The sequence below is a fragment of the Podarcis vaucheri genome, assembly GCF_965113315.1.
Source record: "Podarcis vaucheri genome assembly, chromosome: 15".
Lineage (NCBI taxonomy): Eukaryota > Metazoa > Chordata > Lepidosauria > Squamata > Lacertidae > Podarcis > Podarcis vaucheri.
Genome location: NC_138753.1, coordinates 9,217,953 through 9,231,020, shown reverse-complemented (window position 1 = coordinate 9,231,020; position 13,068 = coordinate 9,217,953). Strand labels below are relative to the sequence as shown.

General features: G+C 48.9%; 1 protein-coding gene across 8 annotated transcripts in view; it reads right to left on the bottom strand.

The window, feature by feature from the left end:
• Nucleotides 1-12,150, bottom strand: part of SGSM2 (small G protein signaling modulator 2) — an 81,348-nt gene extending 69,198 nt beyond the window's left edge. For 4 of the 8 annotated variants that reach the window (XM_082201192.1, XM_082201197.1, XM_082201194.1 and 1 more), the window contains exon 1: nucleotides 11,773-12,150. In XM_082201192.1, coding sequence (XP_082057318.1) covers nucleotides 11,773-11,829 — 57 coding nt within the window. In that variant the 5' untranslated portion in view covers nucleotides 11,830-12,150. The remainder of the gene's footprint in view (nucleotides 1-11,772) is intronic. The other 4 variants (XM_082201198.1, XM_082201195.1, XM_082201196.1 and 1 more) reach the window with 1 other exon arrangement.
• Nucleotides 12,151-13,068: the final 918 nt, after the last annotated feature.

Sequence of the window (13,068 nt, the reverse complement as noted above, 5' to 3'; positions counted from 1 at the left end):
TCAAGTGCTCTTGGCTAGCGGCTGCAGAGGATTTTGGTTGGACTTACTCTGCCATCGAGGAAGGAGCCAAGAGTCACACAGCCAAAGTGGACAAGCTGGCCCAGAACCAGCACGCTTGGAAAGCAAACACGGTTCAACCTGCATAAAGGCGAAAGGCTATTGGGAGATTATTTTATAATGAGTTTTTTAAAAAAAAATGTTTGAAGTAATGATTCCCAAGAAACCTGAGGCCTTTCTGTTAGGTATAACAGGTCCAGAGCTTCCGAAAGAATTGTTTTAATTTGTTTAAGTATGCTACAACAGCAGCAAGAATAGTCTATGTGCAAAAGTGGAAAGATGAAGAAGTCCCAGCAAAAGAAGAACGGATACGAAAACTTATGGAATATGCAGAAATGGTGAAACTTGCCGGAAAAATAAGAAATCAAGACAAACCTTTTTTTTTAAAAAAAGAAGAAGAATAGAAATGGTTTATTGAATATTTATAAATAAACTGTAAACAGATAAGAACATTGGCAGGATTGTTGTAATAACCTGCAGTTTTATAAGAGTATATATTTAAAGTAGATGAATAAATGAGTAAATTAAGTTAATTTGGAAAATGCAGAAAATGCAAAAAAAAATAATTAAGAAACCGCAGAAAGAGGGGGAAGGCAGTTGAGCTTTGAAATGTTAAAATGATTGTAAAATTACAGAAATGTATAAAATTGAAAATCATAAATAAAATAAAGTAAGTGGAAAAGAAGAAGTCCCAATGAAAGAAGATTGGCTTATGAAGATGATGAAATAAACTGAGATGGCTAAACTGACTGACAGAATCAAAGAAGAAAATTTATTGAAGAATGGAAATATTTCGTGGAATATTTGATTTTAAAAAACCGTGATTATGTTAAAACATATGCAGGATTTAAAGTATAGCAACAGATGAAAATTGGTAGTTTAATAAGTTAGAATTAATGTATAAGATGGGTAAAATATGAGAAATATAGCAGTTTTATATGGTAAGAAAAGAACACCATGGAAGGCTGGGTGGGAAGTGAAGGGATATGAGAGATTTGCTTTGAGTGTTGTCTAAAAGAATTTGTAAAATCTTTAAAAAATTAATAAAAAGATTATGATGATGAAGAAGAAGAAGAAGAAGAAGAAGAAGAAGAAGAAGAAGAAAGCAACCACAGTTCAGAGATACTTGCTTTGCAAGAAGACAATCCCAGGTGTGCAATGCCCATTCATCTCCAGTTAAAAGGATCTGCCTGAGACCCCAGAGAGCTACTGCCTGTCAGTCTCAATAATCTATCTATTCTATTTATTCTGTTTCTATCCCACCTTTTCTCGAAGGAGCTCAAGGGTTATACAGATTGAGGTTGAATCCTGACAAGACAGAAGTACTGTTTTGGGGGACAGGGGACGGGTGGGTGTGGAGGACTCCCTGTTCCCAAATGGTGTGGCCTGGGAGTCATTTTGGACTCACAGTTGTCCATGGAGGCACAGGTCAATTCTGTGTCTACCAGCTCCATCTGGTACGCAGGCTGAGACCCTACCTGCCCACAAACTATCTCGCCAGAGTGATGTATGCTCTAGTTATCTCCCGCTTGGACTACTGCAATGCACTCTGCGTGGGGCTACCTTTGAAGGTGACCCGGAAACTGCAATTAATCCAGAATGCGACAGCTAGACTGGTGACTGGGAGTGGCCGCCGGGACCACATAACACCGGTCCTGAGAGATCTGCATTGGCTCCCAGTACGTTTCCGAGCACAATTGAAAGTGTTGGTGTGGACCTTTCAAGCTCTAAACAGCCTCGGCCCAGTATACCTGAAGGAGCATCTCCACCTTCATCATTCAGCCCGGACACTGAGGTCCAGCTCCAAGGAGGGCCTTCTGGCGGTTCCCTCACTGTGAGAAGTAAGGTTACAGGGAACCAGGCAGAGGGCATTCTTGGTAGTGGTGCCCGCCCTGTAGAACGCCCTCCCATCAGATGTCAAAGAGAACAACAACTAACAGACTTTTAGAAGACATCTGAAGGCAGCCCTGTTTAGGGAAGCTTTTAATGTTTGATGTATTATAGTATTTTAATATTCTTTTGGAAGCTGCCCAGAGTGGCCGGGGAAGCCCAGCCAGATGGGCAGGGTATATGTATGTATAAATAAATAAATAAATATTAGTGTTAGTGTTAGCGTTAGGGTTCATGGCCAAGAGGGGATTTGAACCCACGTCTCCCTCTAACCACTACACTTCACCAATAAGGCTGTGATAGATGGACAGACAGTCTGGCTTGCCATAAGCTAGCTTGCTATGCCTAAGTTGCTCCATCCTTGGTCAAATTTGTCTTTGTTCTGAGAGCACAGGGCATCTAGAATGGCTCAGGCTGGTGACTCCAGAACAGCAGAGCTCAAATATTGCTTCAGAAATCAGTGGCTCCGAGGGACCAGGAGTCACAAGAGGGTAACGAAACCTCCTTGGGCCAGGAGATACTGGCCTCCTCTTCTGCAAGGGCTTTTTGTTCTTTACGTCCATCTGGCGCTGCCCCACGGGCAAGTCCTTCACTGCCTCAAATATCCAGCCTAGTTCCCTGAAGAAGCCTGACTTCCCTGCTGCAACCAAGGGCCATGACAAGCACCAGGAACGCTTGCAGAAAACGGAACCTGAAGTGAAGTGGGCTTTTAAAGCCTGTGGAAAATCCTGAACTGATGGGGCCCTACAGAAAGAGGCCCCTGAACGACTAGGGCCACACCTGCCCCATACATTTGAAGCAGCGTTATACCACTTTAAGCAGTCTTGGTTCCTCGAGCCACAAAAATCCCGGGGTCTGTCATTTGTTAAAGGTGCGGAGGGGTGCAAGGAGACCCCCCCGTCCCCTCACAAACTCCCAAAAGAAAGAATGTTTCTTGAACCAGTTTGAGAACTGGTAGCTCCATGAGGTGGAAATGCCCGGCCTGGAACTGTATCGGGTTGTCTTTTTGACTTCAGAAAGGCGGGCAGTCCTCCCGGGATGCAAGCCAGTTCTCAGAGAAGTGGCAGGAGGCAAAAAGCTTGGCACATTGACAAGCAGGAAGCGAGAGGGAGTGGAAATGGGCCTCTAAGTGGCATCGCTAAGGCAACACCTGGGCAGCCTTGTTGAACTACGGGGCGGCCCCCTCCCTGCTCACTCGAACAAGCGGTGTTGTCTTAACCAGCTCCATTCCCTGTTTGCCTTGGCAGAAGACCCAGAAAGCACTGTCCTGAGATAATATAGATTTGTGCGTTGGGGAAGGGCCAGGTTTTGAGGGGAGCGAGCAGAACAGAGGCAAAGGGCCAAGAGACCAAGACACCATGTGACAAGCCAGGGGACTCCATGTGGCAAGCCAGAAATACCATGTAGCAGGCAGAGACACCACATGGCAACTGGAGACGCCACTTGGCAAGTCAGAGACACCTCATGGCAAGCAAGATACTACAGTGGTACCTCGGGTTAAGTACTTAATTCATTCCGGACGTCCGGACTTAACCTGAAACTGTTCTTAACCTGAAGCATCACTTTAGCTAATGGGGCCTCCTGCTGCTGCCGTGCCGCTGGAGCATGATTTCTGTTCTCATCCTGAAGCAAAGTTCTTAACCCAAGGTACTATTTCTGGGTTAGCGGAGTCTGTAACCTGAAGCATATGTAACCTGAAGTGTCTGTAACCTGAGGTGCCACTGCACATGTGGCAAGCCAGAGACACCATGTGGCAAGCGAGAGATACCACATGGCAACCAGAGACTCCACGTGGGAAATCAGAGACTCCATCTGGCAAACCAAAGACACCACGTAGCAGTCAGGGACACCCGTGGCAACTGGAGAAGCCACATGGCAAGTCAGAGACACCTCATGGCAAGCAAGATACTACATGTGGCAAGCCAGAGATATCACGGGGCAACCAGAGACTCCACGTAGGAAATCAGAGACTCCATCTGGCAAATCAAAGACACCATGTAGCAGTCAGGGACACCACGTGGCAACTGGAGACGCCACATAGCAAGCCAAAGACTCCATGTGGCAAGCCAGAGACACCACGTGGCAACTGGAGACGCTACTTGGCAAGTCAGAGACACCTCATGGCAAGCAAGATACTACATGTGGCAAGCCAGAGATACCACGGGGCAACCAGAGACTCCACGTGGCAAGCCAGAGACTCCATCTGATAAGACAGAGACTCCATCTGGCAAACCAAAGACACCACGTAGCAGTCAGGGACACCACGTGGCAACTGGAGACGCCACATGGCCAGCCAAAGACCCCATGTGGCAAGCCAGAGACTCCTTGTGTTAGGCAGAGACCCCGCATGGCAGCCAGTTCCAAGGGCAGACAAGGGCTCACTGCACCAGGGAAGTCAAGAGAATCCTTATGAAAGAAACGGGAGCAAAAATTGCTGGTGGCTGATTATTCATCCCATGCTCAGAACTGAAAACGATCCAGCACAAGTTTCTCTGTGCTTGGGAGTCTAGAGGATACAGCCATCCATCACTGCAAAGAGGGAAGCAACAGCAACAAGCAAAATGTCTCCCAGATGGGCACAAATCCACCAAGCATATTCTAGTCCAACTGAAACCGCAAATTGCACATTATGTCGGGGAGGACTGTGATAGATCGCACTTCCCTGCCCTCTCGTCAAGGATGGGAGAATTACTCAGTGGTGGCAGACAGACACCCTTGGCACGCTGGCAGTATTTCTGACCATGGGAGGGGGTGCCCCCCCATACCTAATTCCAGATCTAGAAACGTACCATGCATTAAAACCGCAAAAGTTTTAAGATGCTACAGGCAGTGAAGCAACAAAATCCATTCTCTCTGAATCAGGTGCAGGTTGTTGGAGACAGCTGGGCATTTTTGCTTTGCTTTGAACAAAAAACGTGTAAGAGTCTTTCGCCGCCGCTGCCCCCCCCCAACTTCCAACCAGCTACAGAATTATGATTCTGCCCTGAAAAGCTGCCTGGAGATGCAGTTTGAAAATGGGCACCATTCCTTTCATGCCCACACAGACCTGAGCACAGATTGGGTCTTACATTGGAGGCCCTCAACCCACTCCAAAACAGGCAGAAATCCATTTAATTTAGCTAATGGCTTCGTAGCTAGTAGGATCTTGCTGCCCTGGATATAGGGAAGAAGCCTCTATTAAAATTTCAGCACCTGGCAAACACAATGAAATCAGGGAAGAAGAAACATGGAGGTGTTTCTTTCCTGTGTTGTGAAGAGCAAACAAGATACTAGGGCAAACTGAGGAATAAAAAAGTGTTTTTTTAAAACAAAAAGCTTACTTGTTTTAATATGACAGATGTATTATAGGCTATGTTTTACTCTTGCTTCATTGATTTTTGTGTGCTGCTTTGATGATGATGATGAAGATGATTATAATACACCGTCCCTTCATCACAAGATCCCAGGGCAGTTCACAAGATCTTTGACCACTTTATTCAGGGTGCTGGGAACTATAGCACTGTAAGGGTTAAACTACAGTTCCCAGTATTCTTTGAGGGAAGCCATGTGAGCTTGCATAGAAAACAGGAGCAAACAGGAATTGGAATTAAAATCAGGGGAGCCCCGCAACAAAATCTTGCAGTGCAGAATGCCCTTGTTCATGACACTCCAATCCATTCTCCCTCCTGATTTTCCATTCCCTACCCGCTGCAACCATCAGATGACAGGCCAGGACTGGCAACTTGAACCAAGCATGGATACAAATTGGCATCCAGTGCGAACGGTGACTTGCCAAGTCTCAAAGCTGCAATGGCAACAGAAGCCAAACATGATAAACTTTCCTGTTCAGGGTCCAGACTCTAGGCCAGCCTTTCTCAGCCTTGGGTTCCTAGATGTTGTTGGACTATAACTCCCATCTTTCCTGGCCAACATGGCCAGTAGTGAGGGATTATGGGAGTTGTAGTTCAAGAGCATCTGGGGAACCAAAGTTGAGAGTGTCTGCTGTGGACCTATAAGCCCACCAAGGATTTGGGGTCTAGACTAGACTAGATATGTGAAGGCCCAGAAGGATGTGGGAGAACACAGACCATTTCTGAGTCATAACTCTCTGTTCAATGCCTTCACACCTCTAGTCTAGACTAGTTTGACTATCCTCCAGCCTGGAAAGCCCCCGCCCCCCAACTCCCCAATGATTTTGGTGGCAGTGGCAAAGAGAGAAAGATAGAAATGGCGTCGGGATGAGCAAAGATATAAACTACCCAGCGCCACCCTGTAAAGTGAGTGCTGGGGAGCAGTGCTAGAAACTCAGTTATATAAGCTAGGTGCAAAATGGCACCTTAAACCAAGGTTGCAGTCACCAAAACAGAATGTCTAGTTGCCATTTTTGGACAAGATGGCTGTAAAGTCCCCAGGTATGCATCTCCAAATGGTGGAGATGTCAGATGCCATCCTGTTGTCCAGGCATCTTCACTTGATCATAAATGGTCAATAAAAAGGTAAAGGGACCCCTGACCATTAGGTCTAGTCACGGACGACTCTGGGGTTGTGGCACTCATCTCGCTTTATTGACCGAGGGAGCCAGTGTACAGCTTCCGGGTCATGTGCCCAGCATGACTAAGCCGCTTCTGGTGAACCAGAGCAGCGCATGGAAACGCCATTTACCTTCCCGCTGGAGCGGTACCTATTTATCTACTTGCACTTTGTGCTTTCAAACTGCTAGGTTGGCAGGAGCAGGGACCGAGCGACGGGAGCTCACCCCGTTGCGGGGATTCGAACCGCCAACCTTCCGATCGGCAAGCCCTAGGCTCAGTGGTTTAACCCACAGCGCCACCTGCGTCCCTTTAAATGGTCAATAGTCAGGTGGAAAAGGCACCTGTCTAATTTTGAACACTGCTGAGGAGGGGGAAAGCTGTGTGGCAAAGTGGTGGGTAAGAGTAGCTCCCTGGCCAAAAGAAGTTTGATTACACTGGACTCCCTCCCAGCACAGAGACCACCTCTTGCACTCTTCTCAGAGTTGTGGGTCTGCACAGCCCATACTGAGTGGTCGCCCAGGGTCAAAGCTGGATCGCCCATGTTGATCTGGTTCAGATTTGCAGAAACCCATAAATCAGCTGGAGAAAGACCAGCGAGTTTCACAACACTTTTCATCGGGACAGGCTTCCCCACAGAGGAGGTAAACGTCGGGAGGCAACTGAGCCAAATTTCTCGAGACACTTTACAGGCCTGCCTTTCTCTTAAAGTCAAGGAAATAAATTGCTTCCCAGTGGGAACAGCAAGCAAGGCCGCCAGAAAATCCAAGCCAGCAAATAAGTTCTTAAATGTTCCCCCAAGGACGAAGATTTACCTGAAACGGATCGGTTTGAGGCAGAGAAACATATTGCTCAGGAAAAGGAACTCAGTTTTAGCAGTTTCTCAAGCAGGGCGAGGGCAACAATTTGCCGCACGCAAAAGCCTAATTTACTGCTTCGGCGCAAAAAGATGCAGGGAATTAAATGCCACGAGGGAAGGGGGGAAATCAGAGTACACTTTAGCAATCAAAACACATCTGCGTGGCCAGGAAGTGGTTTAAGCAAAGGTGGGCTGGATGTTCCCACAAAGGAAGCTTCCGGACTCTTTTGAGGGGGCAGGTTCGCCATCAACAACAGGCACTCAGAGCACTACTGCTTTTCCAATGCCCACTGCCAGCGTTTGCCCTGAGACCACTTTTTCCTAGCGGTCGGCTGCCATTTAAATTTCCTAAAAATGGCCGCCATGTAGTGTGGCACCAAGGCATTGTGGGAAATCTAAAAGCTCCTTGGGTCCTTTTGCATGGCAAGTATAACTTCTATAAAGCTGCTTTCTTGATGGAGGGCAAAGAAGAGTGAGAGATAAAATTAGCTTACTCTGCAAAATGGTAAAGCTCACATTTATTGCTCCACCCACTTTTGCCTCTGGCCACACCCACCAGGGCACATGTCCCCCCAATTGGCCTCCCAGAAGGGAGTGCGGCCCCCAGGATCCCCCAACTTTCCTGTTTGTCTACCTATCAGGAAGCAGGGGTGCGCAGAAAACTGTGTCTCCAAGACACGCCTCGATTGCTGGCTGTGTTATATAAACCTTTATAAAACCCCCCATAAATGTAGGGAGGGGGAGGGAGGCAGAGGTCTCCTGGGAACCTGGGTGCAACTCTGCCAAAAACCTGGGCCGCCCTGGGCCTAGGAGGACCCCGGAGATTTGCACATATTCGGCAACTGCTTCATGAACTGCTGACAGCTGCCATCAGGCAAGCCATCTCAGCAGCCCGGAGAATCTCATTAATACACACAGCCTTGATTTCATTGGTCTAACTCGCTGCCATGGGCACAGCTGGTTTCAAAAAGGGGATGCGTACAGGCAAATTCATGAAGGAGGAGAGGACTAAGAATGAGCCATAATGGCTGCATAGAACCTCCATGTCCAGAGGCAGTTCTACCTAGAATCACAGAATCGCAAGAGTCAGAAGGGACCCTGAGGGTCATCCAGTCCAACCCCATGCAAGGCAGGAATCCAAGACAGACCTCTGCTTAAAAACCTCCAATAGAGGAAAATCCACCACATCCTGAGAGCGTCTGTTCCACTGTCAAACGGTTCTTGCTGTCAGAAAGTTATTCCTGATGTTTAGTCGGATTCTCCTTTCTTGTAAATCAAAGCCATGGGTTCGAGTCCTACCTCTGAATTCCAGCTTGCTGAGGACACCACTGGTAGAGGGCTGTAGCTTCAGAGCCCTTCTTGGGGTTTTCCCAGAGGCATCTGCAGTAGTTGGCCACTGTGGGGCGGCAGACTTAATAGGTCTTTGATCTGATCCTGCAGGACTCTGCTCTTATTAACAACAATAACTAGAAATAGAGTCTCTGTGTTGAGGAGCAGTCTACCCCTTAACTGCGTGAGTTCGATAGATTTGGCTTTAAATGCAAACCAAATCAAATTTCTTGCCCATCCCTAACTCTTAATATGGGTCGAGGGGGTCAGGACAGGGCTACTGGGTTCTTGCACTGTTTATGTGCTTGCCGGAGGTATCTAGTCAGTCACTCTGAGATGTTGGACTGAATGGACCTTGGCCTCCTCCCAAGCAAACTCTTCTTATGCCTTTAATCTCGATTTTCACATCTTCCTGGAGAGATTTCTGGCTTGCATGAAGCTGCCTGGTGTAGGCCATGAAATTGGTTAGTTGGACAAGTCGATCCGAGTTTTGATTGATTGATTGAAAAGCGCCACCTTAATAAAAGCTCCAACGGGAGAGCATGAGACTCTCGATCTCAGGGTTGTGGGTTCGAGTCCCGCACTGGGCAAAAGATTCCTATATCACAGGGGGTTGGACTAGATGGCCCTCGGGGTCCCATCCGACTGCACAATTCTAGGATTCGAAACACAGTGGGCTACTCAGAGTAGACTCACTGAAAATATAGACCTAAGTCAGTCATGGCCATTAATTTCAGTGGGTCTACTCTAAGCACATCTACACACTGGATACAACCAAGTACATCTTTAAGATAATCGTATTGCAATCCCTGATAAATCTGTGAGTGGAAGGGACTTATATGTCTCTCTCACACAAGGAGCTTCTTTTAACTCTGTCTTAGGAAGATTTGTACCTCTCTCTTTTACACACACACACAAATGGGTGTGTTTTTTGGGAAACCTTTTTTTTTTTTTTTGCACCAGCTAAAATAAAATAACCTCCCCAGAAAAGATAATAAATCTTCTCTCCCTCCCACTCCGTTTGTCATTCATATGCAAATTTATGCAGCTCTCAGATCAATTAACTGATGGATTAGAACCCAGGCAGCTAATTCGCAGCAGATCCCTTTAAATCAAGCTGTCACGGCTACTTAACATGCATCAGGGGACACAGGGCTGGATGCGGCTCTTGCAATTTTTGAATGAATTCATGTCCCCGTCCGTCCCCCACCAACACACTTCGATGAACACACACACACACACATCAGCAAGGCAGAAGCATCTGCGTCACTGAGGACGCGGCAACTGATAAAGGGGGGGGGAGGCGGAGAAGAGGAGAGAGAAAGCGTGGAGATGAACCCTCTAGATCCAGCTGCCCCCCACCCCAAAGCCAAAGCATCCATCGCCATCCTAGAAGCCCCCTCCCCACCGAAGAACAGATTGCTCCTCTATCTCTGTGCAAGACTCACTAAAGGCAGGGTGTGTGTGTGGAAATGAGCTGGTGAAGACTTTTGGTGCTTTTAACCAGTATGCACCCCCCCAAAAAAATGTATTCCAGACCCTTTCTTTTTGCCATCTCCCTCTCCACAAAAATAGGCAACCTTTCCCTCAGAGGACAAGGCTTTCCAAAGGCATTTGGGGAAGTGTGCTCAGAGTCTGCAAAGTGAACCAGCCAGTAAAATGCCTTTATTGCCTCGCCTCCGGCCAGGTCACAATCCCCAACGGTAGGGCTGGGAACGTCCCCTGCCTGAAGCCCTGTTGCCAGTCAGTGTAGGCAATACTGATCTAGATGGAGCAATGGTCTGAGGCTGCTTCCCTGGTTCTGCTCTGCTAGTCAGCCGGTCAAGTGATCTGCTTGGTGTTAAGGCAAATCCCAGGTTTAGTGCAACACTGGAGCAATCTTCCTCCTTGAGAGCAATGTTGTTTTAATCTGTGAGATCTTGAGGGTTCAAAGCAGCCCCCAACACCACAACCTCTGAGCTGGCCGTACCTGTGCCAGTCCAGACTTAGAGGAGTTCTTCCAGCTATGCGTGTCGCGGTGGTGGGAGAACGGCACTCTGCACACACCCAGAGACACTATATCAGGCTGGCGACTGGTTACACAGCTGGTAGTAGGAAGGGGGAGGTCTAACTGAAGATGCACCAGGGAAACTGCTCTCTTCACAGAGCCGAACGCTTGACAGCTGAGCCTGACAAACCCCAGGCTCAAATGAAAAACATCCACAGCAGCTTCCAAACTGGGTGCAGGTTTGCTTGCCAGGTGTTTTGAAAGCAGAACCTAGGAAGAAAACAGGTTCTAGAGTCCTAGGCCTCCAGGTCAAATCCAAGCTGTGGTTCTGTATGCCCTTTACCAGAGAGTCAGTCCCATTAAATACATAGTAAGTCCCATTAAGAATAAGGTTTAAGTCTCGCCTGCAGAATATATATGAGAGCATGCACTTTGGGGGGACACACCCCATTTAAAGCACACACACCCCTCAAGAATCCTGGGAACTGTAGCTCTGTGAGGAGTAAACTACAATTCGCAGGATTCACATGGAGAGGGAGGTGTGCTTTAAATATATGGTGTTCACTGACAGACACAGAAAGAAAGTGTGTCCCTTTGAAATTCAAACATCACCTGCACCCAGTACCTTGCAATATAGAAAGTGTGAGCGAAGGGGCAAAGGGAGCCTCTGAGCCTGCACAGAGTGCTTTTCCTTCGCTATTCGAAAACAGCATATATACACACGTTTTTCCACCTGATCCCCAATTCTGGGCTGAGAAAGCGGGGACGGGGTGGGTGCTGACCCCTCCGACCCACCCCAACCCCCAGGGGGCAAGCATGGCTACCCAGAGACCTTTCCCAAATCACCTCCTTGGTTCTTCAAAAACAAACCAAGCCCCCTTTCCGCACCTGAGCTTCAGCCGAGCCGAGCTCTGGCACCCCTCAAATGCCCACAAACAAATCCCGGAATTGGGGTGAGAGTTGGGTGGGGAATCTATCTGGGGGGTGGGGGGCAGAGAGCCAAAATGCAAAGGAAGACTCCAGAGGGAGAGAGATGGGGAAAATAGAAGATGGGGGGATCAGTCTCTTGGGAGGGACGACCCCCCCAAAAAAAAATTGTGCAAAAAAAGTGCTCAGGACCCACCCACCGCTCCCTCTCTTACCTCCTTCTTCACATTCCAGAGCAATTTTTCCTTCACTGCATCTTCAGGGAGACTCATGGTGCTTCCTGGGCTGAACGAGGGAAGGTGGCCAAAGGGAACTCTTTCAAAAAAAAAAAAAAAGGAATATAGAGATCGATCGATATAGAGGTTAAAAAATTAAAACCCAGGCGGCGATTGCAGTCCCTGCGGCCGGTGCAAAAGGAGGGCGGTGGGCGCTTCCTCGATCCGGCCCCAGCAGCGTCCCCCGCGCGGCCCCGCCAAGCCTGCGCTCCGCTCGGCGCTGCGGTTGCAAGAGGGCATTCCCTCCAGCGCCAGCCATCTTCCGAGCCCGCCCCCACATTGACGTCAGCCGAGCGGGGCCCGCCTCCTTGGCGGGGGGGGGGTTCCTCGCTGGGGTGGGGGCGGGGAGCCGGGAGGAAACGGGAGGCGCTGCGGGGGGGGGATTATTTGGTAACAATGTGCTTTTGTGAGGGCGGGTCGCGGGGGTGGGCACGTTGCGCCTGCCTTACCTGGGAGCTTGGGTTTTGCCGGGGGAGGAAGGAGACGAGAGGGATCCGGAGCATGGGCAGAGTTCTCGGACGCGCGCTCACAAACAAGCACACGCCGCCTTCCGCTCCCATGGGTTTGGGAATCTGCCCCTCCAACACGGTCTTCATGGAGGGAGGGAGGGTTCTTTCTGTGCTTTTGGCTTCACAACAGCCCTAAGGTAGGTCAGGGTGAGAGTCGGAGGGGACCCTAAGGGTCATCTAGTCCAACCCCCCTGCAATGCAGGAGGTAAGGTAAAGGGACCCCTGACCGTTAGGTCCAGTCGCAGACGACTCTGGGGTTGTGGCGCTCGTCTCGCTTTACTGGCCGAGGGAGCCGACATTTGTCCGCAGACAGTTTTTCCGGGTCATGTGGACAGCATGACTAAGCCGCTTCTGGCGAACCAGAGCAGCACACGGAAACGCCGTTTACCTTCCCGCCAGAGCGGTACCTATTTATCTACTTGCACTTTGATGTGCTTTTGAACTGCTAGGTTGGCAGGAGCAGGGATTGAGCAACGGGAGCTCACCCCGTCGCGGGGATTTGAACCGCCAACCTTCTGATCAGCAAGTCCTAGGCTCTGTGGTTTAACCCTCAGCGCCACCCACATCCCCCAATGCAGGAGAGGGAGGGCTTAAATCCGGGGCTCTCTGTGGAGTCACAGGTGCTAACCAGTGCACCACACTTCCCCTCCGATACGCAATCGTACAATGGGCAAAGGAATAAATAATTCAAAAGGCAATATGGTGTAGCGGTTGGAGTGTCAGACGA